Genomic DNA, 24,171 nt, shown 5'->3' with positions numbered 1-24,171 from the left:
TCCCTCTTCTGTTGTTACTTCCTCAACCAGGGCTGTCTGAACATTAATCTAAATCGGATTCCCTTCTGTGTTCTCTTTCATAAAACCTGTTATTTCCTTCAGAGTTTTTAATAATAAATGTATGTACATGTTTATATTCTGTGAAAGTAAAATAAACCTCAGGACCCCAAAATTATGAAGTAAAAGGGAAAAGTCAAGTTAGGAGCTGCATCAGGCAATCTGCCTCCCATTTTATTTCTAAATGAGATAGCTACAAAGATTTTTTTAAAAGCTACATACCTCCCTCACAATTTGCCCACTGGGAAATTCCTTGTGGGCCCTAAAATCTTTAGTCTAAAACAGTTCTGTTGAATTTTATCCTGACAAAGTATATTGATAGCTTCTCTTAATAGGTACAGGACAAAGAACAGAACTCAAAGCCATCCCTCTGCTCCCCCGAGACAAATGCATATCTGATTGCTTCCTCTGCCCTATGTTTATTTTACCTTCTGTAAAAGTACAGATCCACTGAGCTAGGTGAATGCATAAGTGACTGTTCCTCTACCCCCTCTCGCATGAGAAAAGCTGATCAGACTCAAAAAAAATGCAACTGTTTGCCTCTTATGTACCCACACCTTTTAAAAACGTCTTCCTCTTTCCCCATTAGCACCCTTTCCCCACTAAATGTTGAAGGCCTCAAAATCATCTTTGGAGAAAGGCACAGACCTGTCTTCTGGGTGTGTATCCTTAACCTTGGCAAAATAAACTTCTATATTGACTCAGGTCTGTCTCAGATACTTTTTGTTTGCAATTCTATCTCCCCCTCTACACTGTAAGTTCTAGCAGGGCAGAGACCGTATACTGTTTAGTCACTGTTGTATACTCTGTGCCAGGCACATACTAGGTGCTCAGTTATTCTATATTGAATGAGTATTAGAGTATTCTAAACTCCTCTTGGGTTTAACCAAAGGGTAGAATATGAGAGATATAGCTGACAATGGGTTGGCAGACCCTTCTCCTTGGGGAAAATTGAAATTTCCTTGCTACATCTGTTCTGGGCCTTTATATTTTGTATGAAGGTTAACAAACCTGCTGTGATCTAGAGGAAGACATCTGCATCCTTTTCTCCAACAGGACAATTTGACAAAGGGGTTGGACCTAACTTTGCCCAAGCTGATGATGAAGGAGACATCCTGGTGCTGTTCTCCAAGGTGGGTGGAGTGAAGGCAGCCAACTGGGTCCCACCTGAACAGGGACCCTGCTGGCCATCATCGGGAGGAAACACAGTCCTCGGGGCCATGCCTGGGTGGATTTTAGAACATGAAGTCTGGCCATTGCTTTCTTCTATCCAGTTATATTGATGCAGATTTGAATAGTGTTCAGGTGGCTCTGCTGTGAGAACCTCCAGCTGCTAAAAGGAAAACAAGAGGAAAAAGAGTAAACAGCACATCACTTTGGCACCAAACAGCTTACTCAAACGTGTGAGCTAGGTATTATGAGGTGGTCGATTCTCTAGAATGGGCTCTTTGAGCCAGCAGCAGATTCTGATAGTGACTTAGCTTATATTGGCTACAAAGATGAGCTTCACTGTGCCTGTGATTCTTATTCTTATTTGGAAAATGGGCTAATGGGACTTCTCTATGATGTACAGGGCAGGGGGAAGATTGGTATGACAGGTGAACTGAATTCTGATGCAGAATCACCATCAGCTGGCTTTGTACCCTTGAGCAAACCAAAGTACTTCTCTGTATACTTAAAATGAAGGTGTTGGCATGTAAACCTAGATTCTGAAATGATTGCACAATCAGGTTTCTCATTTAATGCACCTCTCCTGTGGTAGGCTGGATATGGTCAAACTCCACACCCCATCACCCATACCAGTAAAATCCCTTCTCTGATTTGCTGAGCCCGGTCTCCTAACTGAAATTCCAGCTCTGCCACCTGCTGCCTCAGGGCCTCACGTAACGTTTGCAGTTGCTCGGCCTCCTCCCTGCAAGTAAATAATAGAAAACAACCAAATTTAACAATCCTTCCCAGGTGCAATCTTCCATTGTCACCTCATAATATAGGTTCTTCCTTTGCAATTTCTTAAAAGAGAATGTCATCTTTATTTGTGTCAGTTGGAGACATTACTAAGGTTGTCTTCTTTAAAAAAAAAAAAAACAACTTTATTGCAGTATAATATCGTTCCCCTATTTTAGGAGCACTATTTAATAATTTTTAATAAATTTACCAAATTGTGTAATCATCACCACTACTCAGTTTTAAAACACTTCTATTTCCCCAAGAAAAACCCGTATGCCTCTCCCTTTACAGTTAAACCCGATTTCCATCCCCAGCCCCAATGCAGATTTTCAAAACTCTCATAACTTTCACATTTGCATTTGCATGAGCCCCATCCCATTGATTAAAGACATCCTGCTGGCAATGCCCCTGACTGCCTGTCTTTTGACCTTCTCCAAGAATAAGTATTGCTATCTAGCAAATGGCTCTCACAGACTCCCACTGAGAAAGCAAGAACAAGACCAAGAAAGCAAAGGAAAAGCTGGCCGGTTTCTCATTAGCTCTGCTCCAGGGTGCTCCTCTGTTCTGCCCTGATTATCTTCCTTGCTCCAGGTGTGTGGGCTGGTACTTACTTTTATGGCTCCCTTAGGTAATTACCTTTCCTCCTCTGACATGTCCCTGGAAAAGAGGGCCTGCTGTCCCATAAGGTGCTGTTCAATTTCTTCTAAATACTCCCGGAAACTTTGGCATATCGTCTTCATGGCTTCCATCTCATGGACTGTGCACTGAGAACAATGAGAAAGAACTGAGAAGAAAGTCCTCTCTGATCCTCTGCAAGAGCTCACCATGGTGGAGCCTGTCTTCCCATTTGGGATCCCTTTTTTCGCAAACAGGCCCTACTGCTAATATAAGGGGGAGGGAATAGGAAGAGCCCAATATTTGGGTTCACAAAACAACTAGTGACAGTGCTCATCTGCGACAGAAGGGCAGCTGTTGTTGGGTGGCCTTTGGGTGACAATCATTATGTCCCAGAGGCTGGAAGGCAGTCTGGAGGCCTAGGTGACATAGGGATGCAAGGATGTAGGTAGAAGAGAGGAGGGGAAGTGCCAGAGTAAGGGTTTGTGAGAAATTGAGTCTGTTTAATCTTGTTTAACTTTGTTGCTGGGTACTGCCTCACTCTGAGTATCAATAACATTGAACACATCTGTTCAGCTGGTATGTGTTTGATTAAAGAAAATCTGCTTAGAATAATGTTTATTAGTCTTAGTCCTGCTTAGTCACAGTCCTGGAGGTTGGAATCTGCAGGATCAGCTTCATCCACCTAACAAACCCACCCTGAGGAAGGCAGGCAAAGGTTAGGCATCCTGTCATCTCCAGGAGCTGGAATCTAGAATTGAACTTTGTCTACGCTTTTAATCCTTCCCATTGCTCCTGATGTAGTCATCCTTTAAATCTTACTTTCTCTCTCAGGCCTTGCCTTGGTTTTCTAATTTAAATATATTCCTGCAGCTCCTGAGAACTTTGGAACTCTCCACTAACAGACTTGATCACCCTCCAGTCTGCCTCCCAGCCGCACAAGGCCGTGTCCCTGGGATGACCTTAACCTCCCCACCCGCCATTAAAAAGCCTGACTGAGAAATCTGAAGGCTGCCAGGAAAATTTACTGTTTGCTTTCGCCAACACCTGACATAGGCCTTTTCTAAGAGTATTTATTAAATGTTGATTATAATTGTAAATATGTATTTCTTACAACTCACAAGTGTCTCTCTCAAGGACCTGAGAGCCATTCCTTTGAAATGTAATCATCTGGAAGGTTTGGGCCTCTGTCCCCGGTCTCTGGGAGGGCAGAATCCTAACTTCAGTTACTGTTGGCTCCCAAACACAGCTGGTCTAATGGCATTGACATGGACCAATTCTTTGTGATTTTTCACTTTTCTGACTCTACTGAGCCCCTACTCTCCACCCTCCCTTATTCTCTCTTTAGAATGCCCAAATCACCTCTGTGCAAATTGGAGTGGAGCTCAGCTCTTTCACTGCTGTCAGTAGTTGCTGAACACAATCTGTTTTCATGGCTTTAACTAAAGCTATTTACCTTTGGCACCTCCAAGCCCAGTCCATTTGCCGGCACTCTGATGACTTGCTGAGTTCTTACCAGCTATCCCCTTTGTTTTGCATCCTGGGTTGGATCATGCTTTGAAATCCATGACCCAGAACTCCAGGGCCACTAACCATTTGACTTTGAGTAATATTAATGCTTGTTAGGCCCTAAAGCCATCTCTATCAGACCCACAGGCTTGGACCCCTTCCCAAAATCCGTGTAGCAGAGGCTGCTAGTTGACTACTCACAATCTTTCTCTCCTTTATTCTTGTTAACAAGAATACTTTAGAGGTATCCATGTGTCTAGCTAAAAAAATTACATTTCCCAGCATTCCTTGTAGAGACAATGGCCAGTGAGCTGGGAACAGAGAGCATGCTGTGGGGCTTCTGTGGTGTGCTTTAAAGGAAACTGATCTTGCAGGCTGGCTGTTTTTAAGCTTCTCTTCTTCCTCCTTCCATGGAGACCAACCTTACAGCTAGGTGGACTCCTCTAGCCCTGTTTCTAGGAAGTCTGAGATTTCTTACCCTTCCTCTCTAAACCACATGGCCAACATCCTGGCAGCCTGATGGCTATTTTTACCAGAATTGTCATAATGGAAATACTTTCCTAAGAGTAATGTTTTTATATTGAAAACTCTCCATATTTTGGTTTTGGAGTTTGGTTTTGATTCTATCCTCTCGTTTTTATACTGAATAACATATTTTGCATAGTAAAGCTCTTGCATCAATTTTGCAATTTTGCAATTACTCTTGCATCAATGTGAGTGAATTTGAACCAGTTAGGGAATCTCTGAAGTGATACTGATGTTGGCAGGAATGCTAGATTATGGCTCTTAAGACCAGAAAAGATCTTGTAGACCATGAAGGGCATCAGTTACAGATACGTGTTCTGACACAGAATGGCTAGTTAACTTGTCTGTGGTCAAAAAATGGCATTAAGATTTCAAACCCATCTCGTTTCATTTATTTTCTTCTAAGATCTGAGTCACAGCAGGGACCACAGTATAGCTGAACACAAGGATAAGTTGCTTGTCCCTTAGCAGCGAGCTGTTTGAGTGGTTCTAGTAGCTTCGCATCAGGTAACCAAGACTTCCCAACTGGTTCCAATTCACTTCAAAGTTCTGGGGACAGTGACGCCAGGATCATGGAAGTGTAGTGCTCAAATAGGCTGAACATCATAAACATTGAATTTTATGCTCATCTAGTTATTTTCGGGTAGCCTTTTGTGATTGAAAGGTATAAGACTGGGGTGCTTGGGTTTGGGAATAACTGATGGAGTGTTTGCTCTCTGAGAATGGTGGAGGGATGTGGAAGATTCTGAAACGCTGCCATCTTCTGGTTATTTGGAAACATGGAAAAACACATTTTAGCCCTAGAATAAGTATAGAAATGATTTCATAATAAAGAAAACTGTAGGTGAGAAAATAAATAAAAACCCTCAAAAATAGAATGTTTTGAACATTTCTTCTTCTTCTTCTTCTTCTTTTTCTTGCAATATAAAGGCTTGATTATAACCCAAATACCAAATGCAAGTTCTGCTCTACTGACCCAAACCCATTGAAACAAACTTTAACTTCAATGGTAAGAGCACCATCACCAAAAGACAATGAATTTTCACTTTGAATATGCTCATATTACTTTTTCTTATTTGTGTACTTTTACTTTTCTCTAAAACTAAATCATAAACAATATGGAAGCACTTCTAATATTCAGAAATCTTATTTCTGATAGATCTCATTTTCTTTTCTGGAATTTTTTTTTGAATTAACACTTTTTAAAATTAACAAATTATCCTGAAGAATTTACCTATATATAACAATTTAGTTATACCAACAAACCATTTTTTTGAATTAACAAATTATTGCAAAGAACTCACTTATATGTGAAAATTTAATTATATCAACAAATCATTACCCTAGACAACCCAAAAAGGCCACAAAAATGGCATTTATCAATTAGTCAAATGTTTATCTGCAGTGCTTTATATTGCTATATTGGGGGGTAAGATAATGATGTTTTTGAGTCTTCAAGTCCTTTACCTAAAATTGCTCTTAGTTTCAACATCTGCTCAGAACTCCCATTGTCGTCGTCGTCTTCTTCTTCTTCCTCTTCTTTTTTTTTTGAGAAGGAGGCTCTCTCTGTTGCTCAGGCTAGAGTGCAGTGGCATGATCTCACCTCACTGCAGTCTCCGCCTCCCAGGTTCAAGTGATTCTCTTGCCTCAGCCTTCCAAGTAGCTGGGATTATAGGCACACACCCCCACACCCAGTTAATTTTTTTTTTTTTTTTGTAGTTTTAATGGAGACGGGGTTTTGCCATGTTGGCCAGGCTGTTCTCGAAGCCCTAACCTCAGGTGATCCACCCATCTTGGCCTCCCAAAGTGTTGGGATTACAGGCGTGAGCCACCATGCCTGGCCTCCCATTATCTTCTAAGAGATGTCCATCTCTGCTTATAATCTTCACTTGGTCCAAGAGCTATGTCCTGTTAATATTTTCGTAAATATTTTTTCTAGCCCTGTCTAGCACTTGGCATCTAATTTAAAGCCAATTTTCTTCAGAACATTTTTCAGGCCTTACAAACCCAGGCTCACTCTTAGTAGATGTTGCTGCATGCACTAACTTGTTCTCTTTGTGCTTTAAATGTCTTTAAGCGGTCTCCTCTCATGGAGGAATGCAATCTCTTATTTCCACTTGCTTTCCAGCACATGCGCCTGTGCGCATATGCATGCCTGCATAGGAGTATAAATATGCACACGTATATGTGTGTATGTTTGAATTGTTTCCTTTGAGTGTATTTTTTTCTATTTCTTTGGATGTAAATAAAGGGAAATTCATTGTCATCTGGTAAAACCTTATATAGCATCCATTTCAGCAGGTGTATGATGTCAAATCAACTGGATATAAAAGTACCTTTTTTTGTATAATTGCAAATTCTAAGAGGAAAGAAGGTGAAGGCAATAGGAGACAAGGCATTAGAAGCTTTTGGATGGTGGCCCTCACACCCATTCAAACTCCTACTTGTTTAAAATCTACCCACGTCTGAGGACAGTTACTGAGCATAATGGGCCACAAAACCTCCCTGTTTTCTGCAGAAGTGCTGATATGACAAAGTGTCAAATCAGGAGGAACATCTATTTCCAGCTGCCAAATCTCTCCACACAGCTGGGGCTACTCATGCCCAAAGCCCTCTTTTGACACTAGGAAGGAGGAATAAGAAGAGCTCGGGTCCACACTTGGTCACCCTGGAGCTGGCCCAGGTTTAATCTTCTGCTCCTATTCTGAATAATGTCCTTACCATGAGGAATCTGGCTCTGGGTTCCTGTGCCTTTTTCCCCAGGGCCACCTCTTACTCTTTCCAGCCTACCTTCCTCGGAGAAGCTGCAAACCTTCTACCTGCGAATCTGCTCCCAGGTGCTGGAGGCCCACTCACACTTTCAATCCCCAGAACCATGCTCCTGCAAATTCATCAGGACACCCCTAGGACCTCACAGACTCTCAAACCTTTTACATTAATGGTCTTACTGGGCTGTGCTACTGATCAGTCATGCTCTCTGGGTGCTGTGGTTTGCCTGATGGATTAAACAGGTCTAGAAAAACCATTTCTCCTGGAGTTTTGAACACAATTTTGTTATTTTTAACAAAATAGACAACTAAATATGACTTAAAATCTTTGTAATGCTTGTCTTAAATGTAAATTAGAAAAATAATCTTTTTTCGGGATGTGCATTCCTATGTTAGACCAACAACCAGCCTTTCTTTGTGAAAACTGGAGTACCTAATTCTAGGATTTAATATTTTCCCCCATACGGCCTCTCAAAATGTCACCTTCTCCAGCTATCTTTCATCCCTAACATTTTTCCCTTACAAACTATGTGATCGGGTAAATGTTTATTCTCTTAGAGCTGAGTTTTACAGCCTTGACACTATTGACATTTTGGGCCACAGAATTCATTGTTGTGGTGGCTGTTCTCTGTACTTTAGGATGTTTTGCAGCATTCCTGGCCTCTACCCACCTGTTGCCAGTAGCAACCACCCCCCTCCCGTTGTGACAACTAAAAATGTCTCCAAACATCACGAAATGTCATCTGGGAGTTCAGGGGTGGGAAATTATCCCCAGTTGAAAACCATTTACTTAGGGCATTTAAAATCCCCTCAACAAATGATGTAAATAATGATGATAATAATGATGATGGTGGTGGTGGGTGGTGGTGGTGATGGTTATGGTGATGACGACCCTACTGTTACCCAGGATTTGAACCAAAGTCTTTTGATACTCAAGAACGACCCAGCATACATTAGGTTTTGTTCTTTTCTTCCACTGAACTTTTGGAGAATATACCTAGAACTGATCACTATGCCTAAATGAAGCTTTCTCTTACCTGTTCAACTCTCACTAATATTAGGTTCATATAAAAATATTCCAAATGCCTGGGAGTCTTGCAATTAAAAAATGATCTGATAAATTATTTAAACTTTCCTGTAATCACTCTCTTTACATCACATTTATGTAATGTGATTTCTATACATTGAAAGGCCAAGTAGTAATTTGCTTTATCTTTCAAATAATCACTTTCTAATGTTAATTCTACACTTACATAGATTTAGATATTTTAAAGTCGGACACTTCTTTGCTTATACTGTAATGTCAGGCAATTTACTGTTACCCAAATTGAATTTGAATTTGGACTTCCCACTTAGTCATTAGGAGGCATTGAGATAATTATTTAAACTCTCTCAGTTCTAGTTTCCTTGTCTATAAAGGAGGAAGGACCTGGCATATATTAGGAGCCCAACAAATATTTATGGAATGGATTAAAATGAAGGTTAAATGACATAACAGAAAATGGTCAGCATAGACACTCACTAAATATTTGTGGAATTAAGAAAATGGGAAGGTAACTCAGCAGGCACTAAACAGAAGGTGCTCAGTAAATCGTGGTTCCACTTCACCCCGCTCTGAATAGCTGCAACCAATATTCTCTGTGCCAGCCCCCTCACCTTTTCAACTCTCTATACAAGTGGTTTTATGTGCAATAGTCTTAATTTTTTAATCAATGGCTGGCCTTGAAAGCCTAGATCATTTCTTACCTTAAAAACTTACTAAAAAGGAGGTACTGGAAGGGCTCATTAAACAATTACTGATTAATCAAGGGCTAGAGAAGGCTGGAGCCATTTAGTCCTCAGTAACTATAGGGTCCACCTTTAAATAGGCTCAGCAAAGGTAGACCAAAGGCCCCTCTACTTGACGTGGGAAGCTCTAAGTTCAAGACCTGAACAATGTAAAACAGTCACAAAAATTGATTATAAGAGTAACACATATAAGAGTAACACACCCACACAATTAACATTACCTAGAGATTTCCATGTGCCACATGCTGGGCTGAGTGCTTTACAGGGTTCTTCTTATTTAATCCTAAAACAATCCTGTGTCAGTGCATGAATAGTCTCCCTATTTTACAAAAAGATTAAATGGCTTGTGCAAGATTATATAGCTAAACGAATTTAAGACACAGAACTTCTCAGCTAGAACTGGAGATGAGTTACAGATGCATTAATGCTTATAACCTTAGACATATGAATGCATGGTTCTACCCCTTAGTTTTCCTTTCTGTAAAATGATGATTAATGATAAAATTTGCTTTGCTTATTTCTAAAGGTGATTGATTGGAAGTATCGAGAAGAAATGTGTGATACTATATCATAAACAATAAAGCACTCTACAAATGTTATTCATGATTTAAAATAGAAAAGTTTGCCCTGAGATCTTGCATTCAGCAAGGAAGTCTGAATATTATCCCTGAGGTGTTTATCATGGGTGCATCTGCCTTTCCATCTTTGCCAGGGTGAACACTTACGGAACATAGCTCCCTCACTGTAGTGTCCTGAAGGGCTTTCAAAGTCGTCATGAACTGGGCTTCCTGGTGACCAGTTAGTGAACACAGGCAGTGCCTACAGACTGAGGGTTCAGGGCCAGGGCTTTGCCTCTCCCCGTGGCAGTGAGCGTGGTGATGACAGCAGATGCAGCAGTGGGCAGGTATAGCACGGCAGGTGCCCATTGGGCAGATACTAGAGAAGCCTGAGTCTAGAGAGACGGATTTGGTGAGGGGCTGGGGCCCATGTGTCAAGGTCTTGTTGCTTAGAGCTGAAGTCTGAATGGAAGCATCATTTAACTGTCTTGCTTTTGTCCCCAGTCTTGTTTCTGTTGCGGTAACAGGATCACACACAGTGCATTCTAAAGATGTTCCTCTGGGACCAGTCCCCAAGGACACAGCCCTCTGAGCAGCCGACACCAGGCTGGAGGACATCTGGGTCATTACAGACCTGGAGCTGCCAGTATTTAGAGGAAGGTTTTCCATCTCAGCTTCTGTCCTAGGTAGTATCTGACCCAAAGTACCAGACCTTGACTTCACCTGGGCAGGATCTCCAGGCAGTTTATGGAGGTGGGGAATGAGCTTTTCAGATGTTTGAGCAAGGTCAGTTGCATAAGGTGTGATTTCACTGTGCTTGGGGATACACTGTAATGAGCTTTCTGGTACGAGTAAGCTGTGGTTGGTGTGAGAACAGAATCCACTGCTTTCCTCTTCTCGTGGGGCCTCAGAGTCAACATGAAGGAACTTGTCTTGAGTATGATCATTTCCAGGTGATCTTTGAGACTCATTTTGGTGGCTTTGCACTTTGCTAGCTCCCTCAGGCCTCACAAAACTGTCCTGCATTTCTGTGACGTGGGTTACCATAAACCCCAGAGGATGATCATATTTGGAAGTGGCTGTGGGTCTGGTGACCTCATACTCAGCATGGGTCATTGGCAGAAGCTGCCACAGATGGCTGTCTTTCCTTGGGCATTCTCCCCTCATGGTGGTCTTGGCACAGGCCATGTCTGGGATATACAGCTCTGGTGGCCCCTCCATGGCCTCAAGCAGAAACTCTTCCTCCATCACAGATACTGAGGCCCTTTGTTCCAAGGCATTCGCTTCTTGGCTTGAAAAAGACATGCTCGCCCTACTTTTGGAATCTGGCTCATCCGACTCTAGCTGACAGTCCTGGGATGATACTAAGCTGTGGCTCTGATCTCTTGGCTTTCTACCTCCATTCTCAGCAGGACTCTGGCTGTTTGGCAAAGAAGGCATCTGTAGGGGAAACCAGGACAAAGGGAAACAGGTCAGGAAGTGGAGGAGGCAATAGGTTTAAGGTGAGATTTTCTTCTTGTCATTGCCTTAGGAGTCAGGAGATAAGGGATGCAACATCAGGTTTTGCATCTGTTTACCACTTTACCAAGGTCCTCCTCTCTAGGAGGCTCAGCTTCCTTGCTTAGAAAAATCAAAAGGAAAGGAAGGCCACACTTTCTGGCACCTTGTCTAATATGACTCCATCATCCCCTGCCCCTTGGGTGCAGGTGGCTTGTGCCTTCTCAACCTTTCCAATTGTGGCTTGATTTAAAACACCCCTCCTTCTGAGTTAGCTGTGAGTGAGGTTTGGGTGGCAGCCTGGTTGATAGGGCTGAAGTGGGATGTTAGGGATGAGCAACAGGGCCCTGTTCCAAACCCTCCTACCTGGAGGGGCAGCGGTTCCAGCGGCTCCTCCAGGAACCCGCTGCTGTCAGACTGGCAGCTATTTGCTCTGTCCACCCTGGCACCTGCAGAATGAAAGAGGTCTTGAGGTTATTAAAGGGAAAACATGCGGCCAGCAGGACTTGGATCAACCCCTCTAGGTGCCTGACACACCATGGATCCTGCAGAAATGCCCACTGTGTGGAAGAAAAAACAAATGAGGGAATTCCAAGGACATTTTTTTCTAGATTGTCAGAGAGTTCAGTTAAAATTGCATCACTGGTTTCCTGATACAAAGAATAAAACCTGAAACGAAGGAAGAGAAACTAATGTCTCTCAAAACCAAATAACAATATGGTTGTGAGATGAATCTTTACTAAGGGAAAGAAAATCCAGAAGGAAACACATATGCCTTAAATGCCACACTAATAAAATAATGAAAGACCACATTTTATATATTTGTGTGTGTGTATATATACATATTCTTGTTCTTTTTACTAAAGTTTGGATAAGTACCCTTTGCTAGCTTCAGCTGGACTATTTCTATGACTACAAGTTTGTGCTCATGTTTTAGATCACTGCTCTTGCCACCAGAAGAGGCTGGGACATGCAGAGAAAGGGCAAAGTCACGTGTGGGCAGGTTATGACTTTGTAAACAGGAGCATCCATGAAATGTTAAATCTATCTGTAGATTCTTACATAAATATTAAGTTATATATTGTGGGGGAAATAGTTGGCTACCAGAGTGTCACCATGCTAAAGATTAAATTATGGATTTTTTTTTCTCTTCTTTAATGAGAAATGCTTTCAGTTATACCACAGTATAGGCTCTAATAGGAAGTCTCTCAGGAGGAAGGGGGTTGCAAGGTGGCCTCCTTAGAATACAAGGAGCAGAGGGAGGAGCCTTGTCTGTCCTGGGAGATTAGGTATGTGTCTGGGAAGTGAATTAAGAGGAAACAGTTGATTGTCCATAGATACAATGCTTGAGTATTTGGTACCTAAGTGATAAATAGGGGATTTGCCTTTGCTTGAACAACTGCTGACGAAGAGTTCAAGGGAGGGAAATGATCCCAGCCTCTGCTTAGATCTCTGCTAGACCTCACCTTGAAGGACAGTTCCACTCACAAGAGCAGCATCATTCTTCTCCCTGTAGACAACAATGCCTGAGAGCCTTAACGGTCCATGTGTCTGAGCAAAGATAGCAAGTGGAGACAGTCTCAGAGCTGGCCAACCCAGCCCAAACCCCAGCTACCTCAGCCTGAGGCCAAAGTCAAGAGAAAGTAATGGCTCAATTTTGTATAATTAAACATTATAAACTCCATATTCTTTAATTCAGCCTCAAACATAACTAAAAGCTAAAAATCAGAGGGCATACATTTTAAAATAGCTCAATCCTAGAGAGATTGAGAAACTTTGAGCAAAATTTTGAGAATGCATATTTTTGACCTAGCCATTGCCTCTTGTTACATAGTTAAGGGTAAAAAAATAGAAAATATTTGCAAGTCATAGATCTAAATGAGACTTCTGCTTCTGGAAAGCTGTAGTAATAGGGACTAGATTTTTCCTCCTACCCGAACCAACTGAAAAACTAGACAAGATATGTGGAAAAAAAAAAAAAAAGGTTTTCGAGACAATGGACCTCAGACAGTTACAGACAGCAGTCCTTGAGAAACAGGAACAAGTGATATGAACCCTATAGTTACCCAGCTTAGCGCTTTGAGAGAGTTTACAGGTCTTGGCATGAGAAGGGGGAACCCAGGCTGAGCCTTGCAGACACTTGAAGCTGAGGAAACAGAGCTAGGAGTCCAAAAAGACTGAGCCAGCTAGAGTTCAAAGGGCACATAGAGGAGAAGAAGGAGCTGCACACAGAGAGAACTCTAGAGGGTCTCTCTTCAGTATTCAGCTGAGTACTGATGAGCTCATGCATGTGAGAAACCACCAAAAGCTGGGAAGAGAACCATCAGAAAGGATCAGGGGAAACACTGCCCAGTACTCATCCAGAGCCTGGAATAGGGAATGTGCCCACCAGCCAGATGCAAAAACTCCTATTTCACAGGACATTGAGGGGTAGAATACTCAGAAGTGTCTTGCTTCAGGAGTAAGAAATAATTAGCCTTAGAATGACCGCTGCTCTGGTCCCACCTAATGAGCCTTAAAAGCAAGACCTGAAAGACTTAAACTGTTTCCAAGTAACTTGTGTCCAAGACATAAGCAAAAGAATATTTATGGGAATATAGTACTATCTACCACCTATATGGTAAAATCCAAATGTCTGGCATATATTAAAAAATAATAGGTGTGCAAAGAAGCAGGAACATATGATCCATTATGAGGAGAAAAATCAATCAATTGAAACCACCCTAAGACTAATGCAGATCTTAGAATTATCAATTAAGAAAGAGCATTAAAACATTTATTAAAACTATATCCTGGGTACAGTGGCTCACACCTGTAATCCCAGCACTTTGGGAGGCTGAGGCAGGCAGATCACGAGGTCAGGAGTTCAAGACGAGCCTGGCTAACACAGTGAAACCCCGTCTCTACTAAAAATACTAAAAATTAGCCAGGCATGGTGGCAGGCACCTGTAGTCCCAGATACTTGGGAGGCTGAGGCAGGAGAATGGCATGAACCCGGGAGGCAGAGCTTTCAGTGAGCTGAGATTGCACCACTGCACTCCAGCCTGGGAGACAGAGTGAGACTCCATCTCAAAAAAAACAAAAAAAAAACAAAAAAAAGAAAAACTATATCCTGTATGTTCAAGAAGCTAGAGGAAAGATGAACTATGTTAAGTGGAGATATGCAAGATATTTAAAAAAACCCAAATTGAATGTCTAGAGATGAAAACAACAATGTCTCCAGTAAAATTTATACTGGATATATATAGCAGATTAGAGACTGCAGAAGAAAAGATTAGTGACATGAAGACATGGTCATAAGAAGCTATCCCAAGTGAAACATAGAGATTTAAAAAAAGAAAATACTTTTTAAAATGAAAATGCATCAGCAAGTGATGAGACAAGTCCAAGTAGCCTCAGGTATAGGTAACTGAAAAATCCCAAAGAGGAGGGAAAGCTTTTGAAGAAATGTTTCAAAGAAAAGTTTGTTTCACAAAGTCCAACAAACTCCAAGCACCAGAAACATGAAGAAAACTACACCAAGGCACATGAAAATCAAATTACTGGCTGGGCGCAGTGGCTCACTCTTATAATCTCAGCACTTTGGGAGGCCGAGGCAGGTAGATCACCTGAGGTCAGGAGTTCAAGACCAGCCTGGCCAACATGGTGAAATCCCGTGTCTACTAAAAAATACAAAAATTAGCGGGCGTGGTGGCAGGTGCCTGTAATCCCAGCTACTTGGGAGGCTAAGGCAAAAGAATTGCTCGAACCTGGGAGGTGGAGATTGTAGTAAGCTGAGATTGGGTCACTCCACTCCAGCCTGGGTGACAGAGCAAGTCTCCATCTCAAAAAAACAAACAAACGAAAAACAAAAGAAAGAAAAATTACCCAACGCCAATGACTTTTTATAAAAACCCTTAAAATCAACCAGAGAAAAGGAACGTTACATATCGAGTTAACAAAGATAAGGATGGCAGATTTCTCATTGGAAATAATCCAAGTAAGAAGACAGTTGAGTAACATCTTTAGGGTATTGAAAGGAAAAATCATGTGGGTAAGCACTGAATATTTTATTTATTTATTATCTACATCTTTAAAAAAGATAATTGACTATTTAAACAAAAAAAATTAACAATGTCGTGTGGGATTTATAACAAAAACCTAGAAAAGTCTACAAACATAAACACCTGTTATTATAAAACCGGATAGTTTGTAGAAAAGGTGCTGCCTGAGAGATTTTCCTTTAACTCTGATGTGCGACTTTTACAGAGCCTTTAACCTGAGTAATAGAACAGCTGTTTAGTGTTGTCAGAGGAAATAGTGTATACTCACTATATATTTATTATAAGAAATTTACTAGTGTAATATTTAAGACTTCACTGCCTTTGTTATAATTAGTTCAATCCATATTAAAACTTTTCAGTTTCCTTTAGGGTTAGCAAAAATACCACCCGTTTTCCTCCTTATATCAACTGTGGGTACAAAATTCATGATGATTCTTGCAGTAACCTTTCAAAAGCTCAATGCAGAACTTTAAATGTTTTTTCAGTACTATGCAAATGGCCTTGCACACTTTGGTGGGAGCCCCTCTGCTTAATAACCTGTTGAGAGGGCAGCCCATCCTGAAGAATTTTCCACACGAACTTCCTGATTCCCTATTTAATAAATGGTGTTGGGAAAACTGGCTAGCCATCTGCAGAAAGCTGAAACTGGATCCCTTCCTTACACCTTATACAAAAATTAATTCAAGATGGATTAAAGACTTAGATGTTAGACCTAAAACCATAAAAACCCTAGAAGAAAACCTAGGCAATACCGTTCAGGACATAGGCATGGGCAAGGACTTCATGTCTAAAACACTAAAAGCAATGGCAACAAAAGCCAAAATTGACAAATGGGATCTAATCAAACTAAAGAGCTTCTGCACAGCAAAAGAAACTACCATCAGAGTGAACAAGCAACCTACAGAATGGGAGAAAATTTTCGCAATCTACTCATCTGACAAAGGGCTAATATCCAGAATCTACAATGAATTCAAACAAATTTACAAGAAAAAACAAACAACCCCATCAAAAAGTGGGTAAAGGATATGAACAGACACTTCTCAAAAGAAGACATTTATGCAGCCAAAAGACACATGAAAAAATGCTCATCATCACTGGCCATCAGAGAAATGCAAATCAAAACCACAATGAGATACCATCTCACACCAGTTAGACTGGCGATCATTAAAAAGTCAGGAAACAACAGGTGCTGGAGAGGATGTGGAGAAATAGGAACACTTTTACACTGTTGGTGGGACTGTAAACTAGTTCAACCATTGTGGAAGTCAGTGTGGCGATTCCTCAGGGATCTACAACTAGAAATACCATTTGACCCAGCCATCCCATTACTGGGTATATACCCAAAGGACTATAAATCATGCTGCTATAAAGACACATGCACACGTATGTTTATTGCGGCACTATTCACAATAGCAAAGACTTGGAACCAACCCAAATGTCCAACAACGATAGACTGGATTAAGAAAATGTGGCACATATACACCATGGAATACTATGCAGCCATAAAAAGTGATGAATTCATGTCCTTTGTAGGGACATGGATGAAGCTGGAAACCATCATTCTCAGCAAACTATCGCAAGGACGAAAAACCAAACACCGCATGTTCTCACTCATAGGTGGGAATTGAACAATAAGAACACACGGACACAGGAAGGGGGACATCACACACCAGGGACTGTTGTGGGGTGGGGGGAGGGGGGAGGGATAGCATTAGGAGATATATCTAATGCTGAATGATGAGTTAATGGGTGCAGCACACCAACATGGCACAGGTATACATATGTAACAAACCTGCACGTTGCGCACATGTACCCTAAAACTTAAAGTATAATAATAATAAAATTTAAAAAAAAAAGATCCCTTTATGTGCTTCTGGGCCCACAGCCTGTTACTTCTCCCTCTGCAGTAGACAAAGTATGGGATAGGAGAGCGTGAGACAGGACTAACTTCCACTTCTCACTCCCACTCCCAGACTATATAGGCATTAGGGGAACCAAAGATATTCAGCAGAAGAGGTTGAGCCTTGGTAAAAGATGGACAAGACAGACTTTGGAACCTATTGCTTTTTCTATATGTTTCGATGCAAGACGTGTACAACAAACTGAAGGACTCTCCATACATCATTATTATTATTTCAACTTTTCAAACAATCTCGAAGCAGTTACTATTCTTGAATATAAGCTTCATATGCAATGTTTGCTATTAACCCTCTTACAATGAATGGATGAAATTATACGTTAGAACACTAGCACAGAGTGATATGTTAGAGCCCATTTGTCCATGTGCTGGCTAGTTTATACCAGTCTGGTTGATATGGCATAGCTGTGTCCCCACCCAAATTTCATCTTGAATTGTAGTTCCCATAATCCCCACATGTCATGGGAGGGACCTGGTGGGAGGTAATTGAATTATGGGGGCGGTTTGCCGCCCCCATGCTATTCTTGTGACAGTGAGTGAATTCTCATGAGATCTGATGGTTTTATAAGCATCTGGCATTTCCCCTGCTAGCTCTCATTCTCTCTCCTGCTGCCCTGTGAAAAAGTGCCTTCTGCCGTGATTGTAAGTTTCCTGAGGCCTCCCCAGCCACACAGAACTGTGGGTCAATTAAACCTCTTTTCTTTTTTTAAAAAAAATTATTTTAAGTTCCAGGGTACGTGTGCAGGATGTGCAGGTTTATTACATAGGTAAACTTGTGCCATGGTGGTTTGCTGCACCTATCGGCCATTCACCTAGGTATTAAGCCTGGCATGCATTAGCTATTTTTCCTGTTGCTCTCCTCTGACCCCTGCCCTCCCCTTACAAGCCCCAATGTGTGGTGTTCCCCTCCCTGTGTCCATGTGTTCTCATTTAAACCTCTTTTCTTTATAAATTACCCAGTCTTGGGTATTTCTTCATAGCAGCATGAGAACGGCCTAATACACTGGTCCAAATGAAAATAAACAACTACAAAGGGTCCCTAAAAGGTAGAAAGAGTAATTTCCTCCAAAAGAGGTATACTTGTGATATAACTGTTGCCTTTCATTAACTGTACTTGTGTAAAGCTCAAAAAACAAACCAATGTTTGAAACTCAAGCAATAAAAAATCAGACATTGGGAACCTCACTTGAATGATGAGATCAAATGGTGGAATTGGGCATAGTTTTCTCAGGTGTAGAGGCTTATTTATCTTGTGTTTGTTTTAGAAGTGAAATGCCTGCATGTCAATCGTTTTGAGAGATTCACCAAGCAAAATGTGGGCCAGGTTACTGATGGTTTAGTTTCTTCAAGAGGCTAAAAATCCTTTCTCTTTATAGAGTAGCTTCTCAACAACTAGACTATGCACATCTAGATGTAGGATTTCCAAATTCTAAATATTCCCTTAGGGTCATAGAAATTAAATGAGACAAAGGATGAGAAATCACCTAGCTCAGAATGGCCATGATGGATTATTAAACAAACAGACAAATACAAATGTACATCATTTATCACTCCCACACCCTCACACCTAATATGTAATATAACATATCACACCTAATATGTAATACATTGCCTTTAGGGAAGGCAATATGGCATCTGGCAAGAGTAATGGCAGTGGTACCAGCACGCCTGGCCAATCCCACCCCACCCAGTTCCTTCAGCTAGCTAAGCCAAGACTGGGGGAACTTGAGACGTCTCATTACCCTCAGTGGCATTTTCCCTAGGCACTCAATATGCCGAAGGAGCCACAGTTCTTCCTTACTCCGCTCCAGTGGGGCCTTGACTTCCCACCTGGCACCTACCAGTCCTTTTCCTCCAGCTAGATCTTATCACCTAAGCATTCTATTGCCGGCTGAATCCTGTTCCAAACCAGTTGTGTAAATGGAATCCTTCACCACCACCAAGCCCTGCACAATTTTTTTTCATGCCTCCTTAGACTACTGGTTCCCCCATCCTGCCTATCCCATAGCTTAAGGGGGTCCACTTCTGTACACTGGATGCTATTGAAATCTAGTTAGGCTCCATGCTGAACCATCTAGAAAATCTGAAGCCTGCTCTACTGGAGTCTGATTCTGACTCTCCTACTTAGAGGCTGTGTGATCTGGAGCTTGCCTCTTACTCTCTCTGAGTCTGTCCCCTCATAGGGAAAGTAATGAATATGGTAATACTATGTTACTTGTGGGGTTGCAATAAGGATAATATCCAATAATGTATTTCTAATAATATATAGGCTACATAATGTTATATGTAAATTTTTGCTGCAGGACATCATTATTAATATTATCTGTTATAACTCAATCTTCATATCATTATTAATAATCATGGTTAATACTAATATTAATTAGAAATTACCATTTTCAGTACACAAGTGTCTTCATGGAGATAAATTTTACCCTCCCAATTAGGGGGACCCTGCTTGGGGCAGGACTACTCTACTGACTTGTAAGTTGGGAAACATTTCTGCCTAGGAGGAGACAGACGCCTCAGGCACTTTGTTGGAATAATCACCAGATGGCAGCATTACACCAACCACAGAGTGGAAGAACCTGGTCCCTGCCAAAGGACCTTTGGAATGGCTAAAATTAGTAAGAAAAGTCAACCTGCTTTTCTGGGCTGGGCTGGTCTGGTAATAAAAGCTTCTGAATTCTAGGTGGAAAGTTCATGTTTAAAATAGTCTGAGTTCACAGAAGCTATGAAATTGAAAGTTACATGGGAAGAGGGAGAAAAAGCAAAGAGGTGATGGGGTGTGAAGTGTGATAAAGTTGTGTAGAGCAAGAGAAATGTTTCAACCTCAGACTGTTTGAAGTTAACTGTCTTCATCAATCAATTCTACTTTAACTATTTTATGGTCAAGTTCCTATCTCTTCTGTCCTCCAATGGTACAAAATTCTGTGACAGCTCTGTGGTGAAGCTGAGTCACCAAGCAAGTTAGCCTAGAGTTGGAATGGACATTAGAGATTAGGCAAATGCCAATGCCTTTAAGAGCTGGGCAGGTGGCATAAATATGTGAAACAGCTAGGCTTCAGGACAATGGGCGGTAGTGTGAATTGTTCAGACCAGAGAGCAGTTGTTCCTTCTAAGGCATTTTACAAAATTAATTTTCAATGTTTTGTAGAACAAACAAAACCTCTCTATGTTCCCCAGGTTGGAAGACAGGATGGTGCCACCTCCCTTCCAGAACACTGCTTATAGATGGTCATTTAGCTAGTGCTTACTCACTTTTGGTGACAAGCAATGACTCCTATCTGGTCAGAGAGCATCATACGTTTTAGGAAATTCGTCTTTGTATTGGCCACCTCTACCTTAGCATTTTACATTTGTCGGTCATAGCTCTTCTCCTTGGAGTAGTGCAGAATGTGTCGAACTCCTTTCCCAAAGACAGCTCGCTTGGACTCTCCAGGCCTTTCTCCTCAGCGTAAATCTCCCCAGACCTGGCCGGTCGCGGTAGCTCACGCCTGTAATCCCAGCACTTTGGGAGGCTGAGGCAGGCAGATCACGAGGTCAGGAGATAGAGACCAGCCTGGCCAACATGGTGAAACCCTGTCTTTACTAAAAATACAAAAATTAGCTGGGCATGATGGTGCCCACCTGTAATCCCAGTTACTCGGGAGGCTGAGGCAGGAGAATCACTTGAACCAGGGAGTCGGAGGTTGCAGTGAGCCAAGATCGCGCCACAGCACTCCAGCCTGGCGACAGAGTGAGACTCTGTCTCAAATAAATAAATAAATGAATCAATGAATAAATAAATAAATAAAAATAAAAATCTCCCCAGACCCTTTAAATCAGCTCTCACAGGGCAGGCTTTTCAGGCTGTTTGTGTCTTGTACTTTTGAATAGGCTCTTACTTAATGCTTGCTGTAAAACCTGTCACCCAGCTGGGCTTCAGTAGTAGGGATGACGGTCTGACCAACATGGAAAGGAGGAGGACTGCTCTTTTCCTGCTGCTAGATTTCACTTCCATACACACAGCCTAAGGTTGTGTTAGTTTAGTCAGAAGTTGTGTTCCCAGTGTTGGGTTACACTGATATCAGTCTCTATTTTGAAATCAATAAATAAATGTCTAGAAACCTAAGTGAATGGTTTAGTTTATATCCTTGTGAAATTTGATCTAGCTTGTTTGGGACCATGGTTCCATCCTGTCATGGATAATTTTTATTTTTATTTATTTATTTATTTTTTGAGAAGGAGTCTCGCTCTGTCACCCAGGCTGGAGTGCAGTGGCACAATCTCGGCTCATTGCAACTCTGCCTCCCAGGTTCAAGCGATTCTCCTGTTTCAGCCTCTCAAGTAGCTGGGACTACAGGCACGTGCCACCACGCCTGGCTAATTTTTTGTTTTTTTAGTAGAGATGGAGTTTCACCGTGTTAGCCAGGATGGTCTTGATCGCCTGACCTCATGATCCACCTGCCTCAGCCACCCAAAGTGCTGGGATTACAGGTGTGAGCGACCACGCCCTGCCTCTGTCAAGGATAATTTTAATCTTCATTCTGAAATTGATTTGTGTTGTCTATGGCATTGAAAAACATTCTTGCTGTAGGACAAGTCACTGTTAATATTCTGAAGAGAATAAGCCACAGGGAAAGAGCATGGTGGAACCTTCTACTGGAAACCTTCATTCCTAACAGGTGGTCACTGGGCCCTGCAGGGTCCTATGCTGTGCTAGACACTGGTCGGCCGGCGTCAACAAAGGTACCTGCCATCACGGAGCTTATGTGTATCTTGACTCTCATCCTAAAACCGAAGAAAGACTGCAAATATTAGTAGTTATTGAAAATAATCCTGAGACAAGTTAATTATTTTTCTATGCCAAAAGTCTCAGGCAGAAGAGTCTCTATCCCATGAAGATTTCTACGTAACATTTTAATTACTTCCATTAGCACTCTCCTGAGGTTTTGGTTTCAAGGTCTTACAGCCTAGGAATTCTTCCCTTCCTTTCTTCTTCCCTTCTTTCCTTCCTTCCGTTGCTCCAGGTCTAGCAGTCCCTTTGTTCTTCAGTCAAAATAACCTTCCTTCATCATTAAAGAAAAATCCGCTTCTGTAAAATTAACTTATCTTTGGCTCAATACACTTGCTTTTCAGTATTATAGAAGTAATACAAGGTGGTAAAGAAAATCTGGAAAAATAAAAAATCATGAATAAAAAATAAAGATCATTATAACCTAACCATGTAAGAAAATGACTAAAATCTTTCTATGTATTTAGGGCATTTTGTTTGTGCACATTTATATGTCTGTGTTTTGTAAAATAATCCTAATACACATTTTATATCTTGTTTTTCATAAAATGTGAATTTTTCTTATCAAAAATTATGATTTGTGTGTCTGTGTGTGCACGCACGCATATGTGTTTGTGAGCACATGCCTTTTTCCCCCAGATTTTGGTAGCCTAATTGTGCCACTTCTGTAAAAAACAATTGATAGGTTTCTCTTTTTTTTTATCTGCTCTTCCGCAGTTTGGAAGGCTTAGGTAGTATTATTTTCTTATAATGTTAAAAGAGCTTAGCCATAAAACTGCTGACAATGGTATACCTTAAAAGATGAAACTTTTTAAAAACTTTTAATTTCTTCAATAGTTATTGATATTTCGGGATACCTACTTCTTGAGTTAATAACTTGTTTTTCTAACGTCACCAACTGAACAATTTATGTTCATTCTATATTCTCTAAAAAGACTGTTTCTACCTCTCATCCTAGCTTTGGTCTTATTTCATACATTTTTGTATGTATTTTTTTCTTGAATTCAGCACTATCTAATAATGTTGTAATTCCTGTTTTCTTTTTGTTTTCATTGACATACTTTGTGGTATATTTTGCCCATTCATTTTGCTTTTAACATCTCTTTGATTCTTTATTTTAAATGTAGATAAAATTTCTTAATGACCTTTTGAGTCTTTTTCTTTGTAGGTTCATTTATTCCATCTATAACTATTTTCATAAGCTATATATTTAGTCTTATTGTTTGTAATTTTATATCTATTTTTATAACTGCTTGGTAAATATGTGACATACTCTATGCAAATCTTCCCTGTTGTTCTGAAAGTAGGCATCACTAATAATCCATAATCCAGTCTTTTCTGCTGAGCTGAAATTCAGCCTCAGAATCTTTATTAGTTCAACATTACTAATAGCTAATACTAATCAATGAGAACTGGGACACAAGTTTTAATCTATTTGTCATCCTACTGATGTATTAATAAAGACAGAGTATAACTTCACATTTAAGTAGGCCTGATTTTGAACTGCATCATAAATTGTTATCTCAGAGACTTAAGTGAGGATTAAAGGAGATAATGTAAAACACTTAGCATAGTTCCTGGCACTCAATATTTGGTAGTATTACTAATATGATTAATTTTCAATGTTTTTTTTTTTTTTTGCCAAGTAGACTCTATTTTCTTTGATTGCCTCTTTTCCTCTGGTAATTTAGAACTCATATAACAAATACTATGTTTTTAAATTTAATTAGTAGTAACATCAAAAATTCAAACATATTTCAAACACCAAGAATTAAACAAGTACCTATTAACTCCCCAATTAATCAGTATTTGTTGACAATTTCATTTTCTCCTGTCATTCAGCTTTCTATGATATAATCTAGGATTTTAGATCTAGCAATTTTGTGTGTGTGTGTTTCTTCTCTTTTAAAAATATTCATGATATTTATTATATTTATATCATGTTTGTATATTTTACAATTCTTTAGACTTTGCCTTACCTGGCCTTTTAAGCAAGACTTCCTAATTCAGTACGCTGGTGTACATCTTTGACATTTCTTTTTCAGGAAGAATATATGGATGCTCTATTTCCTGAGGCCTTTCTTATCTGAAGTGTTTCTTCATATGACAACTTGAAAGGCACACAATTCGTGAGTTGCAAAATTTCTACTTTAAAATACAACTATGCACCTCC

General features: G+C 40.7%; 1 protein-coding gene across 3 annotated transcripts in view; it reads right to left on the bottom strand.

The window, feature by feature from the left end:
• The window catches only part of ITPRID1 (ITPR interacting domain containing 1), a 129,691-nt gene that overhangs the window by 5,232 nt on the left and 100,288 nt on the right, over window positions 1–24,171 (bottom strand). For 2 of the 3 annotated variants that reach the window (XM_009452867.5, XM_016957236.4), the window contains exons 10-14: window positions 11,630–11,712; window positions 9,935–11,206; window positions 2,641–2,768; window positions 1,858–1,969; window positions 1,069–1,390 (exon numbers count right to left, since the gene is read on the bottom strand). In XM_009452867.5, coding sequence (XP_009451142.4) covers window positions 1,079–1,390; window positions 1,858–1,969; window positions 2,641–2,768; window positions 9,935–11,206; window positions 11,630–11,712 — 1,907 coding nt within the window. In that variant the 3' untranslated portion in view covers window positions 1,069–1,078. The remainder of the gene's footprint in view (window positions 1–1,068; window positions 1,391–1,857; window positions 1,970–2,640; window positions 2,769–9,934; window positions 11,207–11,629; window positions 11,713–24,171) is intronic. The other variant, XM_003950978.6, reaches the window with a different exon arrangement.

Source organism: Pan troglodytes, chromosome 6, assembly GCF_028858775.2.
Source record: "Pan troglodytes isolate AG18354 chromosome 6, NHGRI_mPanTro3-v2.0_pri, whole genome shotgun sequence".
Lineage (NCBI taxonomy): Eukaryota > Metazoa > Chordata > Mammalia > Primates > Hominidae > Pan > Pan troglodytes.
Note: the sequence above shows the minus strand (reverse complement) of the source record. Positions and strands in the feature narration are given on the sequence as shown.